The following is a 22557-nucleotide window of genomic DNA, read 5'->3' on the forward strand; positions in this document are numbered from 1 at the left end:
GAGCAATTATGATAAATATCATTTTTGACATATTAATGTTTTTTTAACAAGAAAAATGACTCCCATCTGCTAAAATAAGCATTTTTCTATTATTGTAATGTATTTAATCAAATCTATGGACAGGTGATAGGTTTTAGTCTCCACATTAAATTATTTGATATTAAATAATTTTTATATAAATAATCTAAAGATTTATATAAACTTGAAAACTTTAGAAATTATTTTTTATATAACTTTTTGATAATTAACTAGAATAATAATTTAAATATAATAACATTGACAAAAACTTGTGTGAGACGGTGTCACGGGTCGGATTTGTGAGACGGATCTCTGATTTGGGTCATCCATGAAAAAATATTACTTTTTATGCTAAGCGTATTACTTTTTATTATGAATATGGGTAGGTTTGACCCGTCTCACAGATTAAGATCCGTGAGACGGTCTCACACGAGACACACTCGATAACATTTTACTATTTTAAGTTTTTTTTATTAGGAATGATATGGTCATTTAAAAATTCAAGTGTAGGTAAATATAATAAATATTTTATTGGGATATGGTAAATATAAATAACATAAAAATCTATATAAAAAGTATGTTTTTATGATAGCATTTAGAGTAGGTCTCTTATGAGACGGTCTCACGAATCTTTATCTGTGAAACGGGTCAACCCTACCGATATTCACAATAAAAACTAATACTCTTAGCATCAAAAGCAATACTTTTTCATGGATGACCCAGATAAGAGATCTGTCTCACAAAATATGATCCATAAGACCATCTCACACAAGTTTTTGCCCAGGATTTATAAATGAAAATGGAGCAATTTTTTTGTAATTTGAGAGGATCTATTTCGGTATATAAAAAATTACATCACGATCCCTGATGCTGGGTATTAACTATTTATTATTTAGCGTCTTAATTTCTCAATTTTTTTATTTTGTTAAACTAGAAATTACTTTAATAATAATAATAATAATAATAATAATAATAACAATAATAATAATAATAAAAATAAAGTTAGAATGCATTTTAAAATTATTTAAATACATATATATGGATCTTGTAGGCTGTAGCTGTTGAATTAACCATACGTCATATTCGGTAAAGTACCATTTTACTTGACCAATTGAATGGTTGGGGTTCCATGCATCATTTCGAATTAAACACCTAAAATGTTTAATTTATTATATGAAATCATGATATATTATTTTAAAAAAACTATTAATTCATGATATAGAGACATAAAACTTTACGTAATCTTATGTTTTTGGATAGATTCGATAGGTATAACAACGCCACGTACTGAAAAAGGATAGGTTCAAGGATGATTTTGAAAAAAATTAAATATATTAGAAACTTGAATTAAATTTTAATGGACGAGAGAGTAAACTCTAAGTGAAACAGAGTTTAAAGATTTATTTGAAATTCACCATCGATTAATCATAGGTAATATTCAGTAACGTGACCAATTGAATGGTTGGGGTTCCATGAAAGCATTTGTAATTTATGATACTTGCATGCATGGCCCTCCCCCTCCACTTTATTAATTTTCTATGCCAACTTGTACGCAATTATCACGTGCTTAATGAAGCCATTAATACCAGAGCTAGAGGCTTCGATGCTTTAATAATGATGCATCTTCAATTTTCTTCTTCTTTGTGGAAACCCATGAATTCTGTATTTGCTTCAAGTGAGCAATCAAAGCTTCTTCAACTCTTGGTTTCTGCAGTGCTTAGTAGCGGGTTCTTTTGTGTAAGAATATAATGTTGAAGCCAAGGCAAGATTCTGATGGGCGTGGGACGGAAAAGGCGCCTGAGCAGTCCAATTTTGTGCAGACGTGCAATCTTTTGAGTCAGTTTATGAAGAGGAAAGGGAGTCTCAGAGATTTGAATCTTGAAATTGGTGGAAAGATTCAGAGCCTTGAAGCAATGGGTACCCTTCTATCTTTTTCGTGTTTTGATTGCTTGCTCTGGTTTAGCTATGATTTGATCTTTGTTCTGTCAAGAAAAGTTTAATCTTCACTATTCAGCTCTAAATTAAAGTGAGATAAATTTGTATGATTTTCAGTGAAATCCAGATCGTGTCACGCTGCTTCAGCTCCACCAGCATTGAATTCACCAACAAACAAGGAAAAATCAGCTCAGCCCCGAACAGAGCAACTACCATCAAATGAACACTTTCGCCGCCTGGCCTCGATGGAATCCTTCATTGATATTAATGCAGATTACGCCTCGAAAAGCCCAAGGTAATTTTTTTCAATCTCAATAACCCATTTCATCTTACAACGTTGATTTAGAAACTTTTGCGGGGCGTTTGATTGAAGTCGCTGTAATCCGACTAATTTCAGCGAAGAAACAGCAACCGCGAAGCGCAAGATTGCTCCGCTCACCATGTTCTACGGGGGCAGAGTGTTGATATTCGATGATTATCCGGAAGACAGGGCCAAAGAGCTTGTGGCCCTGGCAAAAAAGGGAAGCTCACAAATGTCATATGGCATTTTCTCGAGCAATTTTCCACAAGAAAAAAGGGGTGCCGGCGCGAGAGTGGGGCTTCCGCCTCGGCCGCAAGCTACTGGTGCTCATAATAATATTGTCATTTCGTCGAACAGTTGTAAGGAGAAACAGGAGGCCGACGCGTGTAAGGACGTAGAGTCGAGCTCCAAAGGCAAAGAACCTGGTTCACCACTGAATGAGGACACTGGTTCCGGTAATTCTTTTTTAAAATGCGTAATTTAATTTAATTAGAACAAAACGACAGCTCCTATCATTTTCCAAAGACTGAAAAACTAATTATTTTTTCCTTCCCTTTTACGATATTATAGATATGCCAATCGCAAGAAGATCCTCACTCCATCGATTTCTTGAGAAGAGAAAAGACAGGTAATTGATGATACCGGCTAAATTGAGTTATTAGGATGGACAATTTATCGGGGTAGATTATGTTTCTTTCCAAAGAGTGTTGAGAACCAGGTAGAAGGATTTCAGGCTGAGTGTTCTGCTCACACTTGGAAAACAAAGAATGTTAATGGGACGTCAAAAGGTTTTCCGACGTAGCTACTCCGACGCTCAAGTCAGTCGAATATCCGTCCAAAGGAAAATGTTGTATAGAGAATATATAGTGGGTGATTGTGGAAATGTTAAGTGAATCTCCTTAATGATTGAGAAAACCTGAGTATTTATAGTAGAAAAAAGTAATGATAACCTTGTTTTCAGTGTTGTTTTCAGTGCTTAGACACTCCTCATGAGCAGACAGTTGCCCACGCCCTGTCATTACGACTGACAACTCATACTACTTCTAGTCTTTACATCGAGGCATGACGATCCATACTTGTGGGCCCAAAGTCGATGACTGTCCCGAGAGGCTTGGGCAGTGGTCATGATGTAAGGCACAAAAAGGGTTCCTGATCCGTTATCATAGGCTTCTTATACAGTCCGGACTAGGCTGGGAGCCCATGCTTGTATGAGTATCTGCTGGTCTAATCAGCTTATCTAGTTGTTACATACCCACATATGGTTTATATAAGATCAATCTCTTTATCAGGGCTGGTTATCCTCGGTATCCCGATCTCTTACTATGTCCGAGTCCGAGGATGACTCAAGCTCTTTCCGGGACATCACCACTCCCTCCTTAAATAGTCGGGCTAGAGTCCTACTCAATGTCCCGAATGGTAAGTGATATGATCGGTTGAAGTGTCTAGAAGGGAAGGTTAATAAACACTTCCTAAAATTTCTTCGTTAAAAAATAATTCAGTCTGGTTAGAAACTGAACTTGGTATTTTCGATTGTTAACGTCAGCTGGCTAACAAAATATGTACGGAAAGAATCCAAACTGACAGATTAGAACAATTCAAATAATGGCTTGACTAAGTAAGCTGAATGTAAAATGTACACAAGTTTGTTTTTGGATGTTCGGAGAACTCAAGCTCCTATGTCACCCCTTCTTCTTTTTGGGAATGTTCACACTAAAAGACTTTGATCTTTACAAGCAATTTGCGAAAATTCATTTCAGTTTGAAATTAACATTGTTAAAACTTTAATTTCAAACTGAAACTCCTAGTATACTCAATTGAACAAAGAAACAATATACAAACTGTTCTTGAATACGATGAATTACAAGGGACTCCTAACACTTAATGATCCTCTATTATATGATAAAATACTTTGTAAAGTGTACCTTAGTATATGACTTTTGTTCTTGTAACTTCTACTAAACCTATCTGCATCTCTCTATTTATAGATTTCGAACTGCAACGGTCACAAACTTAAAAAGGATCTGTTCCAAGTAATGTAGCCGTTGCTACGTCTTTTATCCAGGTCATCATTCCCGACACCCGTACAAAATATAATATCGTTGATTCTGGATGTATCAGCAAGGTATGTAAATGTCTTTTCTATTTATCAACGGCTTTCCGAATCAGGACGACATTTGAGAGATAAGTAGGGAACTGAACTTCTCGGATGTGTTTGGCCTTAAGCAATTCTTGCACCTGCTCAGCTATTACCCTAATGTCTTTTCTTCTACATCATAGGTCGGGAACCCGAAATAATGTTTAATTTGTGCTCAACAACATAGAACGAGATCCCGACCAACTCCGAGAGGGGCCATGCAAATATGTTTGCATTCCTCTGTAAACAAGCCAGCAACTTGGTCTGGGTAGAGGGTTCAAGATCTCGGGCCACTTTAGTAGTTTTCCCGGGGTGAACGGAAACCAAATCCACTTCTTCTTGCTATTCCTCCATCACGGCCTGCACCTCCCTGATTGAATGCACTTCTCCTTTGCCCACCCTTCTGTTATCCTCACCCTTCCTTGTTCTCTTCTTCTCCACCCAGACTATCTCAGTTGATCTCCCCGGATTTCTCCCACCCTGTTTCCTATGGGAAATTTGATTTTTTGATGGTAAGTTGAGGCGACAGCCATGAGAGAATTCATGGTTGGCCTTTCTAGAATGACGTTATATGAGGAGGGCACACTGACTGCTGTGAAAGCTGTCATGATTCACCTTCTCAGGTCCTCACTTCCGACTATCAGGGGAAGCACTATCTCTCCTCGTGGGTATACAATATGACCGGAAAAACAAAAAAGAGCAGTCTCTACTGGTTCCAACTTGTATCCCTTTAAATCCATCTGGTCAAGGGCTTCTTGAAATATGACATTGACCGAATTGCATGATTCCACGAACACTCGCCTTACGTCATAGTTGGGAATATTGACCTAGACGACCAAGACATCATTGTGAAGTAAGTTGATGCCTTGCAAATCTTGGGGGCCAAATCTGATCATTGGCCCATCTCCCGCTTCCATTGTCCACTCCCAAACTTTCTTGTCTGCTCTAGACCTTCCAAGCCCCGTTAGAGTCACTATATGCAGAAGATCCTCCCGAAATCATTTTGATCACTCCCCAAGTATATGATTTTCCACAGCTTTGGTCAACTCGGACCCTATTTCCCTGAGGGGGCTTATCATGATTTTTCTGTGTGCATTGGAAACCTTGGGTGTTGGCAGAGATGACGGGACCTGGGTTTCAAGGTACCCATGGAAATCCCATAGTTTTCTTCGATGACGGGACCGACTTCGACAGAATCTAGTCGAGAATGGACCTTTTTCAATAGCGTGCACTCACTGGTATCATGGTAGCATTCTTGGTAAAATGTGCAAAATTTTATTGTTACTCGTGAGTCTTGAGAGGACCGTGAGGGGGAGGATTTCCTCGGGGAACCCCTGAGTCCTTGGTCTCCCTTCCAGAATCATCCATCCGAACTAATTTTCGAGTAGAAACCATATCTTCGTTTATAGATCTGACTTCCAATAGATGGTGCCAATGATTAAGGCCAACTAAATTGTGTTAGCGGGTGGCCAATTTATTGATCGGGTTATGTTTCTTTCCTGGAAGCGCTAGGATCCGAGCAAGAAGATCCCGAGCTGAGTGTTCTGCACACTTGGAAACCAAAGAACATTAGTGTTAAGTGAATCTCCTTAATGATCGAGCAAACCTGAGTATTTATAGGAGAAGAATTAATGATGACATTGTTTCTAGTCTTATCACATCGTCCCCACGTGTGTTGATTGATATACTAATGATTTCGAGACATAGCGATCCATACTTGTGGACATACGTTGATGTCTGTCTCGAGACGCTCGGACAGTGGTCCTGAAGTGAGGGTACAGACAGGGTCCGTGATCCATTATCATTGCCTTCTTAAATAGCCCAGACTAGGCTGAGAGCTCAGGCTTATATGAGTATGTGTTGATCTAATCCATGTTTGTTGCGTATACATTGATGGTTATTATAAGAGCACTCTCTTTACGTTCAGGTTTCCTTTCGGTAACCTCAAGCTCCCGTTCTTACTCTGCCCAAGTACAAAGATGACACAGACTCTTTCAAGGGTATCACCCGTGATCATCAATTATCTTCCATTTTTTTCCTTTATTTAATTTTTATTTGAGACATTGTATGTTGGGTTCAGAGTTTTACATTATTTGTTAAGGATGTTCTACGTCGTTCTTTCGTTCAACATTCTTTCATAAAATATTTAACTTTTTTAACAATAAATTATCCAGATATTTTAATTTATGATATCCTGAAACTAAATATTTTTTATTATCTCATCTAATGCATTCCTTTTAAGCAATAACCCGACTCATTAATATGACATTCGATTTTAAAATTGGCCACATCCACCACCATTTTTAGCTCTTCGACATCTCTATCGCGGTTTTTTGTATTTATAGATTTAAACAAATTTAAATTTACTAAAATTTATATATGTTATTGTTGTAGGGCTGGTGGAAGAGGGCCTTACCAAATTCAAGAGCAAGCTGCTTCTTCATCTTGGAAGGTTGATGAACAACTGGAGCTCAAATTGTAGTGGTAAATATAATTATATTAATATATTCAGAAAATAATTAAATAACCTTTTGAGATTACGTTTATACCCTCCTCATTGTGTTGGGGGAGCTGCCTTTCTGTCTTTGTTCGATTGTCAATTTATGCTTTATTTGGAATGTGTTGCCATTTTTAATTTAATTATCATTAAAATATACAAATAATATATATATGTCCTAGGTAGAGTTTTATTATTCACAAAAACTCCCATAAGACACTCATATTGGTCAATTGTGTGAAACGAATATTGATCCGTCTCATAAATAAAAATCCATGAGACCATCGTACAAGAGATATACTATTCATTATTTGATTAGTTTCAATGGGCTCTTGATTAGTTTCCCGGGGAAGCTGAAAGCGAACATGCATAGACATATACATACATATATATATGTGTGTAGTTTTTAAGTTTTGTTCTAAAAATAATGGCACTATGGGTAAAAAAGGTGGTTGGGAAAGAAAATTTGATGTATGTTCGGACAAGAAAAGTAGTTAGTATATAGAGGTGTCGATTACGGTATAGCATGGATAGTATAGATAGAGAGAGAGTTAGTATTTGAAAGATCTGAGAAAGAATGTATGCAAAAATATATGTATCTCACAATTGACACAAGTAACTTAGGGCAACCGTGCAAGTGATCATAATCCTAAAGAATGCCATTGATGTTGTCTCATTTTCATTTGAAATAATTTTTCTTGCTTCAAACTCCATAACCTTTTTCGGTTTAAATTACTTGTGCAAATACCTACACCTATCACCAAAATAGCACCTTCCTTGAGGATAATATCGACACGCTTGCTTTTGTTCATGAACTAGAGGATTCCCAACTGCAGTAGAGCTCACCTGATAGCACCTTCCTTGAGGATAATATCGACACGCTTGCTTTTGTTCATGAACTAGAGGATTCCCAACTGCAGTAGAGCTCACCTGATTATGATAAGCATGATTTTGCTGGGAATAGCTTGGAGGATTGCGGATCGTATGAGATTGGGCATGAAATGGACTTGTATGATTGCTTCTTGGCATCCAAATTTCTTCACAATATTGCCTTGGAAATGGCCCTAGGATGTGACAATTTGCAGAACTGTAGTCCTTATGCTGTTTGTTTCGACTCTCCTCATGCTTCCCCTTTTGCTCGAGTTCCCGATTTCTGTTCTGGTTTTCCTTTCCTATTTCCCTGATATAAAAGAGAAGTTCACAAGTTATTGAGAAATAATTTTCTAGTGTCGCTGGTTTAAAAGAATGCGGTATGACCACCCCATTCTAGAAATGTTTATACTTTTCTTCCAAACTCATTTTTTTAGAAATTACTATGTGGACCATCAATAACTTTATTTGCATAGATACCATACCTATTCAATTTCTGTGTTTTGTCTAGATCCTTCTTTTGTATTCGTGCTTCCCTATTCAAGCGGGCAGCACCTCCTCTAGTATGCTTTTCCAACAATATTTTATGCCTTTCCCCTTCGTCTTCCCATTTCTGAAGCGCAACAAAAGCAAAAAGTAGCACACATATTACACAATGCGATGACATATGAATAGAAGAAACATTTCGACTCAACACAAACCTGTCTCAAGGTTTTCAACCTGTAAAGGTTCCTGCCTTTAATGAGAAGGGGATGAAGTGGAGGCAGTGGTTTCTCTCCTTTGCTCCACAACACTTCGATCTGCTCAAAACCAAAAATTTAAGTTCAGTTTCATCGAATTGGAAAAGAAAGAAATATACATAAAAGTGATGCATAATCTATAGTCGGAATCCCAATGAATCAGTCATAATATACTTAAGCTTCTTGAATGAATATTTGGGAGTTTCAATTGTATTGGCAAAAACGAGGAAGTGTCATTAGTAGGAGCTGATTATGCATAGTTTTTTAACCTACCGTAAACGTGTGTTGCTGTTTGGCAGCACCGTAGCTCTCCTTGACAATCCGACCCACGACTACCCGTGTACCACAAGGGGTGCCATTCCCACCTCGAGATGCGATGTTGAATCTGAGCCATGAAAGATATATAAGAACACCCATATATAAGAAACGACCCATTCATGAGCAATTATTTAAACTCCTTAACTTTTTAGTTCAAATTTTACTAATCTATTTTTTCAATGTTTTGGAAGAAAATATCATTCTCGTCCCTCGACTGGAGATTCCTAAGACTGCGGGTAAAGAAGAAAATGCATCAATTTTAGTGTCTTCATCAGATGCAATTGTGCTCATCTCTGGAAAAAGGTACCACAGGCTCTGTAGAGGTAAATAGCTTCACTAGACAAAGATATAGTTGTCAAGTGGGAGTGGGTCGAAATACTTACAGTTCATACACATTCTGTTCAAACATAACCACATCTCCCATGCATGCATCACCTGCAGAATTTGGACTTAATATTTAATTGGAAAAAGTAAAACCGAAGATGGAAAGCATATGAGCGAAGACAGACTCAGTAGAGGGAGAGCAATGCAATCACAATTCCCAAACAATTTGTATCTTTTCTTTGAAATTTAAATTTCATACATGTTGATTCGGCCCTCAATTAAATTGGTATCATTTATCACGAGTTCTTGAATCACAAACTATTAGGCATAAAACTCTCAATTCAAAAAGCATACAAAGAAATACCTTTGCAATTGAGAAGAAAACTAGATGCTGGATAAATACTCTCTCCACCACCGTTGATGATACTGAGATGTGCGCACAAGCAATGAAATGATTGAATCCGAATGAACAAGAACCTTTTATATTAAAGTTGAACAACCGGAAAAGTATATTACTCGATATGCTCTTTAATCCTCTGAATTAGTGTGTCTTTATTGCCGCTTAATCTTAATCCGTGTTTCCTCAGATAAATCTTACACTGATCCACTTTCAGTTTCTGCATCTCACCCCCTGAAAGTATAACAAAAACAGCAGTAAACTACAAAATACAGCCTTTGCCATACAAGAACTATAGGTTGTGATGCGAAATTTTAGTTGAGTCTACTTAGGAAGATCGTACATACATATGCACATAATGACATAAAGCATGAAAACTATCATATTATGTGTAATTTCTCACGAAAATGTAAGTTTCATCTCCAAAATACAAGAAGTCACTTCCATTCATCCAAAATCTTGAATCTGGCCATGTGTAAACCACACACAACTAAAGAAAAAATCGGTCTTATTGTATTTCGGATCAAACCTTCAATAATTTTCTGAACAGTTTCATAAGTTTTGTAGTCTTGCTCAGAAAGATCGGGTCCAACCTTTGTTATCAAGTCAGGGTCTTCCCCGTTCTTTTCATTCGCTCCCTTCAAGCTGCTACGAAAACAAGGCATGCCCGCATAAACATTCTTGCAGGAAAATGATGTCAAGGTCTAAAAATAAATATTTTAAGCAGCATACACCTCAAAATTAACAAAACGTCATTTCCCACATGATAATTCAGCAAAAAATATTCTGAGATTGAAAATCAGCCCTCGTTTCAGAACGGGTATGTGTGTGTCACGCATCTAATCAGAATCCACATAAAGAAACAAAATTCACTGGTGGGTTTCCACAAAATAACTCTTTTGCTTACTGGGCTTTCATCTTTTTCTTGATGGAGAAATTTGAGAAGGTTAATCGAGTCTCCTCAAGAACATCGAAACTCGGGTCGTCCTGTGTATCGTCAGAATCGTATCCATCGCTATCGGATTCATTGTGCATTTTCTGCTCAGAAACTTCCATTGTTTTCTATGAATTCTGAGACAGCTTCAAAGGTTGTTTTATTTGCGAGATTTTGCGGTTTCACCTTTCAGCTTCTTGTTTTTTTGACTCCGTCTCTGAATTTGAAAAGGTACCCGTTGGCAGACGGAATTAGGAACAAAATTTGGGCCTTTAATTGGCCTCGGGTGAATCAGAGTAATTAAATAAAAATTCACTCGACCAATATAAATTGTTTTTTAAAAAGATTTTAATTTTTGAGATATATGATTTTTATTATTATGCAACATTATTATTTTATTATTGAACAAAGTAATTAAATAAAAATTCAAAATACATAATAAATATTTAAATTTAAAAGAAACAATTGTTTAGAAAATTCAAGTACTTCACAAAATATTAATAATTTAAAAAATTTTCAAGTATCACAAAATAACTTTCAATAAATTGTATAAAAATCAATATTTTATTACAAAATAAATATTTGATCAAGCATCATCATTTATCGAGAGTTGCAAATGAATTCGATAATGATATGATGTCCCGTTGAGTAATAATAGTGACATTGTATGTGCAACTAAGAAAACACATTTTCCTAAAGCACATGTCATGCTCTGATCAAATAGTCCTTGTACTATTAACTCATCAGATCATATATGATATCTTCACATGTAGTCGAGCGGTGAATCCCTGACTGCAGTGCATTGGCTCCTACGTATTTCGAAACTACACCCAACATCGTCACTTGATGACCCTCAATGGAGTCGGTAAACATATCAAAATGCATGCTAGTACGCAGAGCCTCCATGTTGTCTCGGGTCAAATGACTAATAATGTACAACCATAATCACATACTAATTCACTCGATAAGTAATAACCACTTAAAAAATCTGATGGAGGGTTGTTCAGTGCCTCATCAAATGATCATTCATCTATATGAATGGACATCTCCATGTCCTTACCAATGAAACATGACGTTTTCATAACTTATGATAGTCTCAAACTCGAGCGACCTTTATCCTTATTTTATGTGGTTGAATTGACTAGAAACATATTTAGTATATGCAATACATTTCTTAATGAATTTCATGATCCACTAGACTCGCGAAACTTATGATAATTAAAGCTCAAGTCACAAATTGACTCGTTGAACATTTACTCTAAAAAAAAATGATTTCATTTTATTTAATAAACTTTGATATAGATATTTTCGTGCTTTTCAACCATTTTGACTTCACTGTCGACGCTTCCACCGAGACAAAAGCATATTCTAGCAAACAAATTTTGTGGTTTGTTTAAATTTATTAGCGATCAAATGCAAAAATTCTAGAAAATATTAATTGTGTTTAGTGTCATATTCCAAGCTTTTCAGGAATATACCATTGAATGTCTTTTTCATAGCAAGAGACAATTTATATTTAGAATTTGTTTAATTTAATGGCTCTCATTAAACTCACACACTGTTAAAACCCGTAATTCGTTGTGAGTTTTTCGATATGTCTGTTGCGTAAAAAACAACCGATCAAAATATTTCTTCCTGCCGTGCTTCTGCAAAAACAACTGAATTTAAGGGCTTCATATTTGTGTGAGTTTCAGTTTTTTAATGTGTAAAGTTTGTTCTGATATTGATTTATTGTAAACTATATTCTTGATTAAATTTCTTCCACTGAAAGGTAAGTTCTATCCATCTGGGCCTTACCATTTTCACTAAAGATTGAATCTTTTTTCCGTTTTCGCGCAGCTGAATTTATCAGATGGTGATGACTGCCTCTTTTGCATCTCCACTCTGTACATGGCTGGTAGCAACAACATGCATGAATGAACCAAGCGAAAAGGAGCGTATTCCCAAGTCGGCAGAATTTGCACGGAGCTCAAAGAAGTTAAGTAACACAGCTAGAAGGAGAAATTTTGAGAGCAAAAATGGTGGGAGCTCGTTGTCTTCTTTCCGTGGTTATAAGATACAAAGTTTGATGAGTTTCTGTCCTTTTAAGCCCTGTGAAGAATACAATAATTCGCCGGGGATTTCTTCTTCTTTTTCTTTGTTTGGATCCAAGGCTGTGCCAATTATTCACAAGCAGAGGAGGTTGAGTAAATCTTCTCGTTCTGGTAATAACTTGTTTGTGACTTGATTTTTCCTAATTGTTGCATTGAGAATTGTATTTATGAATGTTCCGGTTATTTTAATTGTTTGCGTGGATTCCTGAAGAAGTTTGAAGTGACTTAAAAGCCAGTTCCCCAACATAAGTGTATTTGTTTGGATAAGTTCTGGGAATCCTCAAGTCAATTCACTCCCGTTAAGATAAAGGAGATTTGTTTGATCCATCACTTGTAATTGATGCTGTGAAATTGGTTGAGCTAAGAAGAATGTATTTTTTTCTTTTTGAAAATAGTTGTTCCGTGAATGATAAGAGTTCTTGATTACAATAATTAATGAAATTTTCCCATATGTACCTGTTATAAAATTTTGTAATGTGGTGAGCTCTGAATGGATACATTTCTACACTAGGCAAAACCATGGCAGCTGCTGTACAACCGGTGAAGCAAGTTGCAACAGATAAGTCAGTCCTTACAAAGAAAAGGAGGGTGGTTGTTACAGGACTCGGCGTCGTATCTTCACTTGGACAAGATGTGGATGAATTTTATAATAATCTTCTTGAAGGTATCAGTGGGATTAGCCAGATCGAGGCATTTGACTGTTCAGAATTCCCCACGGTATGATCTTAACTGTTCTTATTGCAAACATTGTCTTTCCAAAGGGCTATAGGTACGAACCTTGACATCTTCTTCACAACAGCGGATTGCGGGAGAAATAAAGAATTTCTCATCCAATGGATGGGTCTCCCAAAAGCTTTCAAAGAGGGCTGATAATTATGTGCTCTACTTGATCAAGGCTGGGAAAAAAGCTTTGGCAGATGGTGGCATTACGGAAGAGGTCATGAATGAGCTAGACAAGGCTAAATGCGGTGTCATAATTGGGTCCGCTCTTGGGGGCCTAAAGGTATTCATGATATGAACTCTGTAGACTCATGAAATTTGTCAGTACTTTTATTACGTCTTTTAAAGTGACAATAATGAAACTTTCTGAACTTGCCTATATCTAAAGATTCAATTTTTATATAAGTTGTTGTTGTTGTCACTTCTGTAAAGTATTGGCTATGTTTCGAACAGGTTTTTACGGATGGTGTAGAAGCTTTACAGGTGTCACACAAGAAGATGAACCCTTTTAGTATACCTTTCGCTACAACTAATATGGGTTCTGCCCTTCTTGCAATGGATTTGGTAAGTTCGATTCAGTTTTGTCATGGATAAATCACAAGTCATTCGTCCAAAGTTCGAGCAACAGCCTTAATGCTTAAATATAGGGCTGGATGGGTCCAAATTACTCCATATCTACAGCTTGTGCGACGAGCAACTTTTGTATACTAAGTGCGGCAAATCATATTATAAGAGGTGAAACAGTAAGTGACTGCCCATATTTGGCACAACTAAGCTTTCTTCTATATTTCATTTTTTTCCTAATGTTATGTATTTATGTTTGAACCCATGCCTTGGTTTAATCCAAGTACACTGCATCTTGAAGGATATGATGCTTTGTGGAGGCTCTGATGCAGCAATTATTCCCATAGGTTAGATTCAATCTAAGTAACATTAAATATTTTCTTATGTTCCCCATACGACATGCATTGATTGTCCTAAAATTATGACTAAATTGCAGGATTAGGAGGATTTATAGCTTGTGGATCACTGTCTCAGAGGAATGAAGATCCAACAAAAGCTTCTCGTCCCTGGGATATGGTATTCAGTCAGTTGTATCTTCTTCAAATGTGTTGCAGTGAATTCACTAAAAAACTCAGATCCTTAGTTCAACTCTGATATGAAGTTTCATGTTGTAATGGAGGAAGCAACGTGATGGATTTGTAATGGGAGAAGGGGCTGGAGTGCTGCTCCTCGAAGAACTAGAGCATGCCAAGGTATGCTTCTTTGAAATTAAATAGCCGCAGATACCCAAATGGAATTGGACTCCAACAAGAAAAAATTGTCTTTATTGTAGCGGAGAGATGCAACTATCTATGCAGAGTTTCTGGGTGGAGGCTTCACTTGTGATGCCTATCATGCAACTGAGCCTCATCCTGATGGTTGACACTTGTCTTCCTTGAGTTCAATAATTTCTGGATTTGATGTTTTGCACGTTTATAACGATTATTGACAGAAAACATGTCAGGTTATTAATTGAGACAAAAGGCACATTTGAGCCCTTGAGCATAGGTCATTTGAAGAAGGAAACAAGATTATGAATAGTTAGAAACTTGAAATTTTGAGCATACGTGCTTACTGGTTTTCATGATATGTGCTGCTAATATCCCCTACTTCTCCCTTAACCTGAATATTAAGTTCTTATGTTTTTTAGATTATAAAAACATCCCGCTTTGAAAATAAGCAAGCCTACTGGATTTAATTTTGTTATCCAATATTCTGTGAACTTGTGAGCATGATTCAATAGCTGTTTTTTGTTGAATGAAAGACAATCTTGTTCTTGATAATTAAAGGGACGGGAATTGTTCTTTGCATGGAGAAGGCCTTGGCGCAGTCGGGGGTAGCTAGAGAAGATATCAACTACATAAATGCTCATGCTACCTCGACACCATCAGCCGACTTGAAAGAATATCAAGCTATCCTCCGATGTTTTGGACAAAATACTGAGGTCAACTCAGAAGATCCGAATCTGGTCAATTATAGTATGTTGATAGTGCTTTAAAATCTGAAATTTTCAGCTGCGGATAAACTCCACAAAATGTATGCTTGGTCACCTATTGGGGGCTGCTGGTGCTGTGGAAGCTGTGGCGACAGTTAAGGTAGTTTGGTAATGAACAAACTTGTTAGGGGAGTGTGTTTTATCCTATAAAGTTTGTCTTTTTACTGGCCGAACAATCAGGTCGTATGACCGATGTCGTTCTTGTGATGCATACAGGCCATACAGACTGGGTGGATCCATCCAAATATCAACCTTGAATACCCAGATGAGGGAGTGGTATGGATTCGTTTTTCGTCGATTCCCCTCGACTTTTCTCTGATGTGATACACTAATGAAATGCTACTCCTTCCTCAGGATGCAAACATACTCGTTGGCCTCAAGAGGGAACGAGTAGACGTAAAAGTAGCTCTCTCCAATTCACTTGGCTTTGGAGGTCACAACTCCTCTATTTTATTTGGCCCCTACAAGAAGATTGGTTACTGATACCACTGCAACAAATCCGAGTCGCTGAACTCCTCTAATTTTTACTCTAAAATAGTTATTTTTGTTTTATCTTATGTTGTTTTTATTTCTAGTTTTCAAATCAAGTGGGGTTTGATTCTTATCCTTTTATATTTTATCTCGTCTTATTTTTTTTTTACTTGAAAAAAACTTAATTTTTAAAATTACTGACAATATATAGTAAAGAAATAATGGATACCAACTTCAGAATTTATTTTTTTTTCAAATTTTTTGTTAAAATATTTTCCAAAATAGAAACACAAAATATACGTGTGTACTGTGTATATAAAGTGAATAGAGTTCAAAATTTTACTTTACAATAATCATAAAGTTCGTATCTGAAACGTTGTTTATATTTTGTAAATAATATAAAATAACATAAAAATCTTACCTAATATATTTCAAATTTTATAACAAAGTTTAACAAAAATTATGCTCTCAATATTTGTAAGTACATTGCAAATAATAACCAAAATTTTGTATATCCAACTAAAACTTGGATATGGATAATGTATGAATATTGGAATTCGAAATGAATATCAGATTCTTTGGACATTTTATGATATATTTATTTATATAAAAATCATGACCAACTTTTTTAAAAAATATGACAATTTCAGTGGTTAAAACTCAAAATTATTGCATTAGAATTTAATTTTGGGGTGAAGCAAAATTTTGTAATAGAAGTCAAGTAATTGTACGGGTAATTTTGAATAAAATTAAAAGAGAAAGTGAAATGTTATTAATATCTTTTGAAGTGTAAATAGCACTTCCTATGGCAGAATCTAAAAATACACTATATAAATTCGGTTTCTTAAAGCAGCAATGCTAAAGACTTGAGGAAAGAAGGAACACCAAAATACACGATTAACAAATTGATGTAGTAGATGAAATGTGTACTCATCCATGATTGAACCAAAGTAGACGTTACTATTTGTCTCTTAACCATATTCCTACATTCCATTATGGATTTCATTCATCACAAATTCAAAAAAGACAGTCACTGTAAAGATCTTGCAGACGACTGAATGTCTTAATCTGTGGCAAAATGAACACAACAATCACCATAACTTGTTCTTGACCCAGAAGAGGAGGAAAACAACTCCAAGAACAATAGCCACTGGGGCCCATTTCCGAATCAGAGCCTATAGAAGAAGATCAATGAATCACTTCTAAAAGTCCAGTAGAGTGAAACTCAAACAATTTTAAATGCCATGGCAAAATTTCAACAATGTTGCATTACTGATGAATTTGTCATCTTAACATATAGGTTAATTCTTGAAGCAGAATAACATGAACGAATCAATTCTTTAGCATACGTGTGAAAGGATCTCCATTGAATACTTTTATTACTAGTAAAAAAAAATGCATTTACACAAATTGAAAATTGTAATATTCCATTTATCGAACCGTAAATCAGATTCTTTGGCAACAGAAAAACAATGGATAGCAAACCTGGCGATTCAAATCTTTTGCCTTGTCCGCATATATGCGGGACTCAGATGTCAAGCGACTGGACATCTGACTGACCTCTGCAAATTGATAATAAAAGAATAGGGTAAGCCAATCGTCTAAATTCTTTGAAAAATGTAGATCTTAGGGATGAGAACATAAAAGATAAAATTGCTTACGGTCCAACTTTTCACCAACACCAAGAACTTCTTGTACATTGCGAGTCATAATTTGGTGAACTTCATAGAGTTCGTCATTTAACTTTGAAATGTTCCGCTGAGTTCTTGTATCCTGGTATAATTTCTTTGTCTTGAGAATAAATGTATCTAGCAAACGCAAAAGCATCCAATACATGATCAGAACACAGTACATCATATTTTGAGTATACCAGAAGAAACAAAAATAACTACTAAAATATGGGGATAAAAAAAGAGAGAGAAGAGATATATAAACTCACCAAATTTGATAAAGGCATACGGTCTAGCAGCAGTTTCAATCTGATTTCCATATACACGCTCAAATTCATTCTTGAGGTCTTCCAGATATTGAAAGGAGAGTTTCTTAGGATAAGCACGGTCACACATTGTCAAATAGCAAACACGCCCTTCAATAATATAACTGGAAACTGAATTTAAGGTCACAACTGTCCAGAGGGATAAGTTGAAAGCTTTAAACATATGTTGCACAAGAAAAAACAAGATAATGAATCTCAGGACGCTCATGGAATTCATATAATCACCACTTAAGAGCAAGTTATTTTTCTGATAAGCAAACAAAGGGGACAAAATTGGCAGCAGAGAGCTTCTTTCTATATGTCATGGGTTAAAATTAACTGATGCAGTTTCTGATTTTGCAATGTGAAACCAAAGGGAAAAAGCCAACAATTGCTTTAATATAGACCATATAGATAACCAAATGATGGATGGAATATACAGAAATTATCAATTTCCATCCATACACAAAACCCATGGGACACTAGCAAAGTCTCTAAACATATATAGAAGAATATGGGAAATGATCATCCTATATGGCTCCACACAAAGATTCTATAATGCATTGACATAAAGTTAATGTAAGCAGGGCATGGTTGAAACTTATATTGTTTTCGTGATGATTCGTGATGATGTAACAAATTAAAACCTAGATATGCACCATTTTGGCGGGTAACAAGTAGAGAGAAAATCATAAAATAACCAAAATGTCCAAAAGGATACTGAAAGACATATGGTCCTGTCTCAATCGACATTCTTGAAGGCTCGTTCTGGCCCCTTGAGAGGTTTTTGAACAAAGACTTAACTTGCTGTTTATAATAATCAGCATCTGGAACATCACGACGGTCATCCAATCCCTCTGCTAGAGGAAGGCCATCGGTAACACGAGCAATCATAGTCAATTTTACCATCTTTATTTTTCAAGAGATCACGCCTATAAGATATTTAATAGATCAATCAGTCATGTGAAAAGGACCTAATTCACCTTTCTTTCACTTTCTTTAGTAAATCTTGAATACAAATGGTACAGAAATAAAAAGACAAACCTAATCAACCGCAACAGCAGAACTAAACCCAATACTTCACATCCCACAGACAGATCAATTCGGATTGAATTCCGAAACACAAGAACAACACATTCATATCAAATAGGCGGCATACCCACTCATATGTCTAAACACTAAATCCGCCCGATTTCCAAAAGTACTAAACTAATCGATCAAAACAAGTACAACGAAAGGCACATACAGATCAAGGAAAACAAGAAATCCAAACATAATTCCAAAATGCCCGTTCAAAAAAAATGGCAAACATTCCCCAAAATGGAATACAGAATACCTATCGCATGCGTATGTGAGACCTCGACCTATGCCAATCGGGATCTCCGATCTTGAATCCAACCCCAATGATTGGATGATTCGTGAATTTGAAATGGATCTTCAGCCTGAAAATTCAACCGATTTGTACTGATAATCGGAAATTTGACTCGGGAGAAATGTAACATTTGAATCGAAATAGGGTTTCAGAGAATTAAATAAAGAACATAAAATATAATTTTATTTATTTATAATTATGATAAATTTTTTACTGCCTACATTTAAATGCAGGAGTTTCATTTTATTATATTTTAAATTTCATATTAAAATTTTCTTTAAAAAAACAAAAAACTGTTGTGAAAAAGTAAAAATTTACGGTAAAAAAGTAAAAATCTCAAACTCTCAAAATTATCACACTACACACTTTATAATATTTTTCTCTCAACTCAATTGTGATTTTCTTCACAAATGAGAGATCTATTTATAGAAAATTTTTACAAATAATCCAAAAATAAAATACATCATTACCTACATCATCACACACTAATTTTCAATATTCAACACCTAATTTTACCTAATTTTCAACATTCAACATTCACATTTTCAACACAAATATTTAACACATTTTTTAATTATTTTTCAACACTCCCCCTTGTGATGATGATCATAATGATTGTATACATTACGTGTTTTTATACTGCCTCGTTAAAAACCTTACTAGGAAAAACCCATTGGGATAAAAACCATAGTAAGGGAAAAAGAGTGCAGTCACGTAAACTCCCCCTCATGTTGACACGAACAATTCTTCACAAATTTCGTAGATTGCGCATCCCAATATTATATATGTGCTTTCTGAATATTGTCGTAGGAAGTGCCTTTGTGAAGAGATCTGATGAGTTTTCACTTGATTGAATGTGACGAACATCAATACATTTATTCTTCTCAAGCTCCTTGGTGAATGCGAAGAACTTAGGAGGAATATGTTTAGTTCTGTCGCTTTTTATGTATCCTTCTTTCATTTGAGCAACACATGCAGCATTATCTTCATATAGTATCACAGGCTTCTCGTCGAATGATAATCCGCATGAGATTTGGATATGTTGAGTCATTGATTTTAACCACACACATTCACGGCTTGCTTCATGTAGTGCAATAATCTCGGCATGATTTGATGAAGTTGTTACAAGTGTTTGTTTCTGTGAACGCCAAGAAATTGCAGTGCCTCCACGAGTAAATACATATCCAGTTTGAGAACGTGCTTTGTGTGGATCAGATAAGTATCCAGCATCGGCATAACCAATTATACTTGGATTAGCATCTTTTGAATACAAAAGTCCCAAGTCTGTCGTTCCTCGTAGATAACGGAATATATGTTTAATTCCGTTCCAATGTCTCTTTGTTGGATATGTGCTAAATCTTGCCAATAAATTTACGGCAAAAGATATATCAGGCCTTGTACAATTTGTAAGATACATAAGGGCACCGATAGCACTTAGATATGGTACTTCTGGACCAAGAATATCTTCATCATCTTCACATGGACGGAATGGATCCTTTTCTATGTTTAATGATCTAACAACCATTGGAGTACTTAAAGGATTTGATTTGTCCATATTAAAACGTTTAAGGATCTTTTCTGTATAATTTGTCTGGTGAACAAATATTCCACATTCTTTTTGTTCAATTTGTAAACCCAGACAATACTTGGTTTTTCCAAGATCCTTCATTTCAAATTCTTCTTTCAAGTATGACACAACTTCTTGAATTTCCTTATTTGTTCCAATGATGTTTAAATCATCAACATATACAGCAATAATTACGCATCCGGATGTTGTTTTCTTAATGAAAACACAAGGGCATATTGAATTATTTACATATCCCTTTTTCATCAAGTGATCACTTAGCCTATTATACCACATTCTGCCGGATTGCTTCAACCCATATAATGATCTTAGTAATTTCACAGAATAACATTCTCTGGGTTTTGAACTTTGTGCTTCAGGCATCTTAAATCCTTCAGGGATTTTCATATATATATTACTATCAAGTGATCCATATAAGTAGGCTGTAACAACATCCATAAGACGCATTTCTAAATTTTCAGATACTGCCAAGCTAATCAAATACCGAAACGTAATTGCATCCATCACAGGAGAATACGTTTCTTCATAATCAATTCCAGGCCTTTGAGAAAAACCTTGTGCAACAAGTCGAGCTTTATATCTTACTATTTCATTTTTCTCATTTCGCTTTCGAATAAAAACCCATTTGTATCCAACAGGTTTTACACCTTCAGGTGTAAGGACTATAGGTCCAAAAACATTACGTTTATTTAGCGAATCCAATTCAACCTGGATGGCATCTTTCCATTTTATCCAATCCTGCCGATTTTTACATTCACCAAAAGATTTTGGTTCATGATCTTCATTATCATTTATGATGTCGATTGCCACATTATAAGAAAATATATCATCAATTTCTTCTATATCTTTTCGGTTCCATATTTTTCCAGTATTAATATAATTGATAGAGATTTCATGATTCTCGTCAGTTTGTGGTTCTGACAAAACATTTTCATCATCATGTGTTTCTTCAGGAACATCATTCTCTATTTTGTGATCATTATGTGTTTCTTCAGGAACATCATTCTCTATTTTGTGATCATTGTGTTTCTCTATGAATTTTCTTTTTCGAGGATTTTTATCCTTGGAACCAACTGGCCTTCCACGCTTCAGGCGTTTAATGACATCATGACTATCTTCAATTTGTTTCTTCGGAATTTCAATTCGAGCAGGGGCATTTGCAGCATGTATATATGATTTAGTTACCCCTTTTGTGTCTGCAAATGCATCTGGTATTTGATTTGCTATTCTTTGCAAGTGCACAATTTGCTGTACATCTTTTTCACATTGTTTTGTTCTTGGATCCAGATGTAACAATGATGATACATACCATGTAATTTCTTTTTCGGTATGTTTCTGTTCTCCCCCTAACATTGGGAAGATTTCCTCATTAAAATGACAATCAGCAAAACGTGCTGTGAACACGTCGCCTGTCTGTGGTTCAAGATATCGAATGATCGATGGACTATCATAACCAATATAAATTCCAATCTTTCTTTGAGGTCCCATTTTCTTTCGTTGAGGTGGTGCAATAGGCACATACACCATACATCCAAAAATTCTCAGATGAGAAATGTCTGGTTCTTTACCAAATGCAAGCTGCAATGGGGAGTATTTATGATATGCACTTGGTCTGATGCGAATTAATGAAGCAGCATGTAAAATTGCATGTCCCCATATAGAAATAGGGAGCTTTGTTTTCATAATCATTGGTCTAGCAATCATTTGCAGACGTTTAATCAATGATTCAGCCAATCCATTTTGAGTATGTACATGAGCAACAGGATGCTCAACAATGATTCCCATAGACATACAATAATCATTGAAAGTCTGGGAAGTAAATTCACCAGCATTAT

At 35.7% G+C, this 22557-nt stretch overlaps 4 protein-coding genes across 8 annotated transcripts; 2 read left to right on the forward strand and 2 right to left on the reverse strand.

Annotated features, from left to right (window-relative positions):
• Positions 1-1702: 1702 nt before the first annotated feature.
• LOC140986931 (jasmonate ZIM domain-containing protein 1-like) lies at positions 1703-7015 on the forward strand. Its single transcript, XM_073455348.1, has 5 exons — positions 1703-1935; positions 2071-2248; positions 2351-2709; positions 2825-2882; positions 6783-7015. Exons 1-5 carry the CDS (start codon positions 1767-1769, stop codon positions 6868-6870), a joined length of 852 nt encoding a protein of 283 aa, XP_073311449.1. The 5' UTR covers positions 1703-1766; the 3' UTR covers positions 6871-7015.
• A 425-nt stretch (positions 7016-7440) lies between these two features.
• LOC140985809 (zinc finger CCCH domain-containing protein 62-like) lies at positions 7441-10764 on the reverse strand. Of its 3 annotated transcripts, XM_073453744.1 has the most exons (10): positions 10442-10764; positions 10064-10182; positions 9654-9768; positions 9502-9563; positions 9197-9248; positions 8769-8880; positions 8457-8555; positions 8241-8368; positions 7742-8065; positions 7441-7657 (listed from the first exon to the last, which is right to left on the reverse strand). In XM_073453744.1, exons 1-10 carry the CDS (start codon positions 10588-10590, stop codon positions 7618-7620), a joined length of 1200 nt encoding a protein of 399 aa, XP_073309845.1. In that variant the 5' UTR covers positions 10591-10764; the 3' UTR covers positions 7441-7617. The 3 variants fall into 3 exon arrangements, with proteins under 3 accessions (XP_073309845.1, XP_073309843.1, XP_073309842.1); XM_073453742.1 differs by having other exon boundaries at positions 7441-8065; positions 10064-10179; XM_073453741.1 differs by having other exon boundaries at positions 7441-8065.
• Positions 10765-12024: 1260 nt separating this feature from the next.
• Positions 12025-15932, forward strand: LOC140986501 (3-oxoacyl-[acyl-carrier-protein] synthase II, chloroplastic-like). 3 transcript variants are annotated; one of them, XM_073454773.1, is made up of 14 exons: positions 12025-12151; positions 12308-12672; positions 13073-13278; positions 13361-13564; positions 13735-13845; positions 13929-14024; positions 14147-14192; positions 14282-14361; positions 14469-14537; positions 14618-14702; positions 15114-15268; positions 15339-15419; positions 15536-15595; positions 15674-15931. In XM_073454773.1, exons 2-14 carry the CDS (start codon positions 12321-12323, stop codon positions 15800-15802), a joined length of 1674 nt encoding a protein of 557 aa, XP_073310874.1. In that variant the 5' UTR covers positions 12025-12151; positions 12308-12320; the 3' UTR covers positions 15803-15931. The 3 variants fall into 3 exon arrangements, with proteins under 3 accessions (XP_073310874.1, XP_073310876.1, XP_073310875.1); XM_073454774.1 differs by lacking the exon at positions 12025-12151 and adding an exon at positions 12194-12239 and having other exon boundaries at positions 15674-15932; XM_073454775.1 differs by lacking the exon at positions 14618-14702 and having other exon boundaries at positions 15143-15268; positions 15674-15932.
• A 733-nt stretch (positions 15933-16665) lies between these two features.
• Positions 16666-19299, reverse strand: LOC140985493 (25.3 kDa vesicle transport protein SEC22-1). Its single transcript, XM_073453313.1, has 6 exons — positions 19102-19299; positions 18487-18697; positions 17730-17890; positions 17452-17598; positions 17276-17352; positions 16666-16965 (listed from the first exon to the last, which is right to left on the reverse strand). Exons 2-6 carry the CDS (start codon positions 18672-18674, stop codon positions 16882-16884), a joined length of 657 nt encoding a protein of 218 aa, XP_073309414.1. The 5' UTR covers positions 18675-18697; positions 19102-19299; the 3' UTR covers positions 16666-16881.
• Positions 19300-22557: the final 3258 nt, after the last annotated feature.

Source organism: Primulina huaijiensis, chromosome 10 (genome assembly GCF_012295235.1).
Source record: "Primulina huaijiensis isolate GDHJ02 chromosome 10, ASM1229523v2, whole genome shotgun sequence".
In the NCBI taxonomy this organism is placed as follows: Eukaryota; Viridiplantae; Streptophyta; class Magnoliopsida; order Lamiales; family Gesneriaceae; genus Primulina; species Primulina huaijiensis.

Coding starts and splice junctions, on each gene's coding strand:
- LOC140985809 (XM_073453741.1), bottom strand. CDS start 10,590: ATGGAAGTTTCTGAGCAGAAAATGCACAATGAATCCGATAGCGATGGA. Junction 8,881..9,196: donor GAACAGAATGTGTATGAACT/GTAAGTATTTCG, acceptor TTCATGGCTCAG/ATTCAACATCGCATCTCGAG. Junction 8,556..8,768: donor AACAGCAACACACGTTTACG/GTAGGTTAAAAA, acceptor GGTTTTGAGCAG/ATCGAAGTGTTGTGGAGCAA.
- LOC140986501 (XM_073454773.1), top strand. CDS start 12,321: ATGGTGATGACTGCCTCTTTTGCATCTCCACTCTGTACATGGCTGGTA. Junction 14,703..15,113: donor AACTGAGCCTCATCCTGATG/GTTGACACTTGT, acceptor TGATAATTAAAG/GGACGGGAATTGTTCTTTGC. Junction 15,420..15,535: donor AAGCTGTGGCGACAGTTAAG/GTAGTTTGGTAA, acceptor TGATGCATACAG/GCCATACAGACTGGGTGGAT.
- LOC140985493 (XM_073453313.1), bottom strand. CDS start 18,674: ATGGTAAAATTGACTATGATTGCTCGTGTTACCGATGGCCTTCCTCTA. Junction 17,891..18,486: donor ACAGGACCATATGTCTTTCA/GTATCCTTTTGG, acceptor TTCAGTTTCCAG/TTATATTATTGAAGGGCGTG. Junction 17,599..17,729: donor GTATGCCTTTATCAAATTTG/GTGAGTTTATAT, acceptor TGCGTTTGCTAG/ATACATTTATTCTCAAGACA.
- LOC140986931 (XM_073455348.1), top strand. CDS start 1,767: ATGTTGAAGCCAAGGCAAGATTCTGATGGGCGTGGGACGGAAAAGGCG. Junction 2,710..2,824: donor GAATGAGGACACTGGTTCCG/GTAATTCTTTTT, acceptor ACGATATTATAG/ATATGCCAATCGCAAGAAGA. Junction 2,883..6,782: donor CTTGAGAAGAGAAAAGACAG/GTAATTGATGAT, acceptor TTATTGTTGTAG/GGCTGGTGGAAGAGGGCCTT.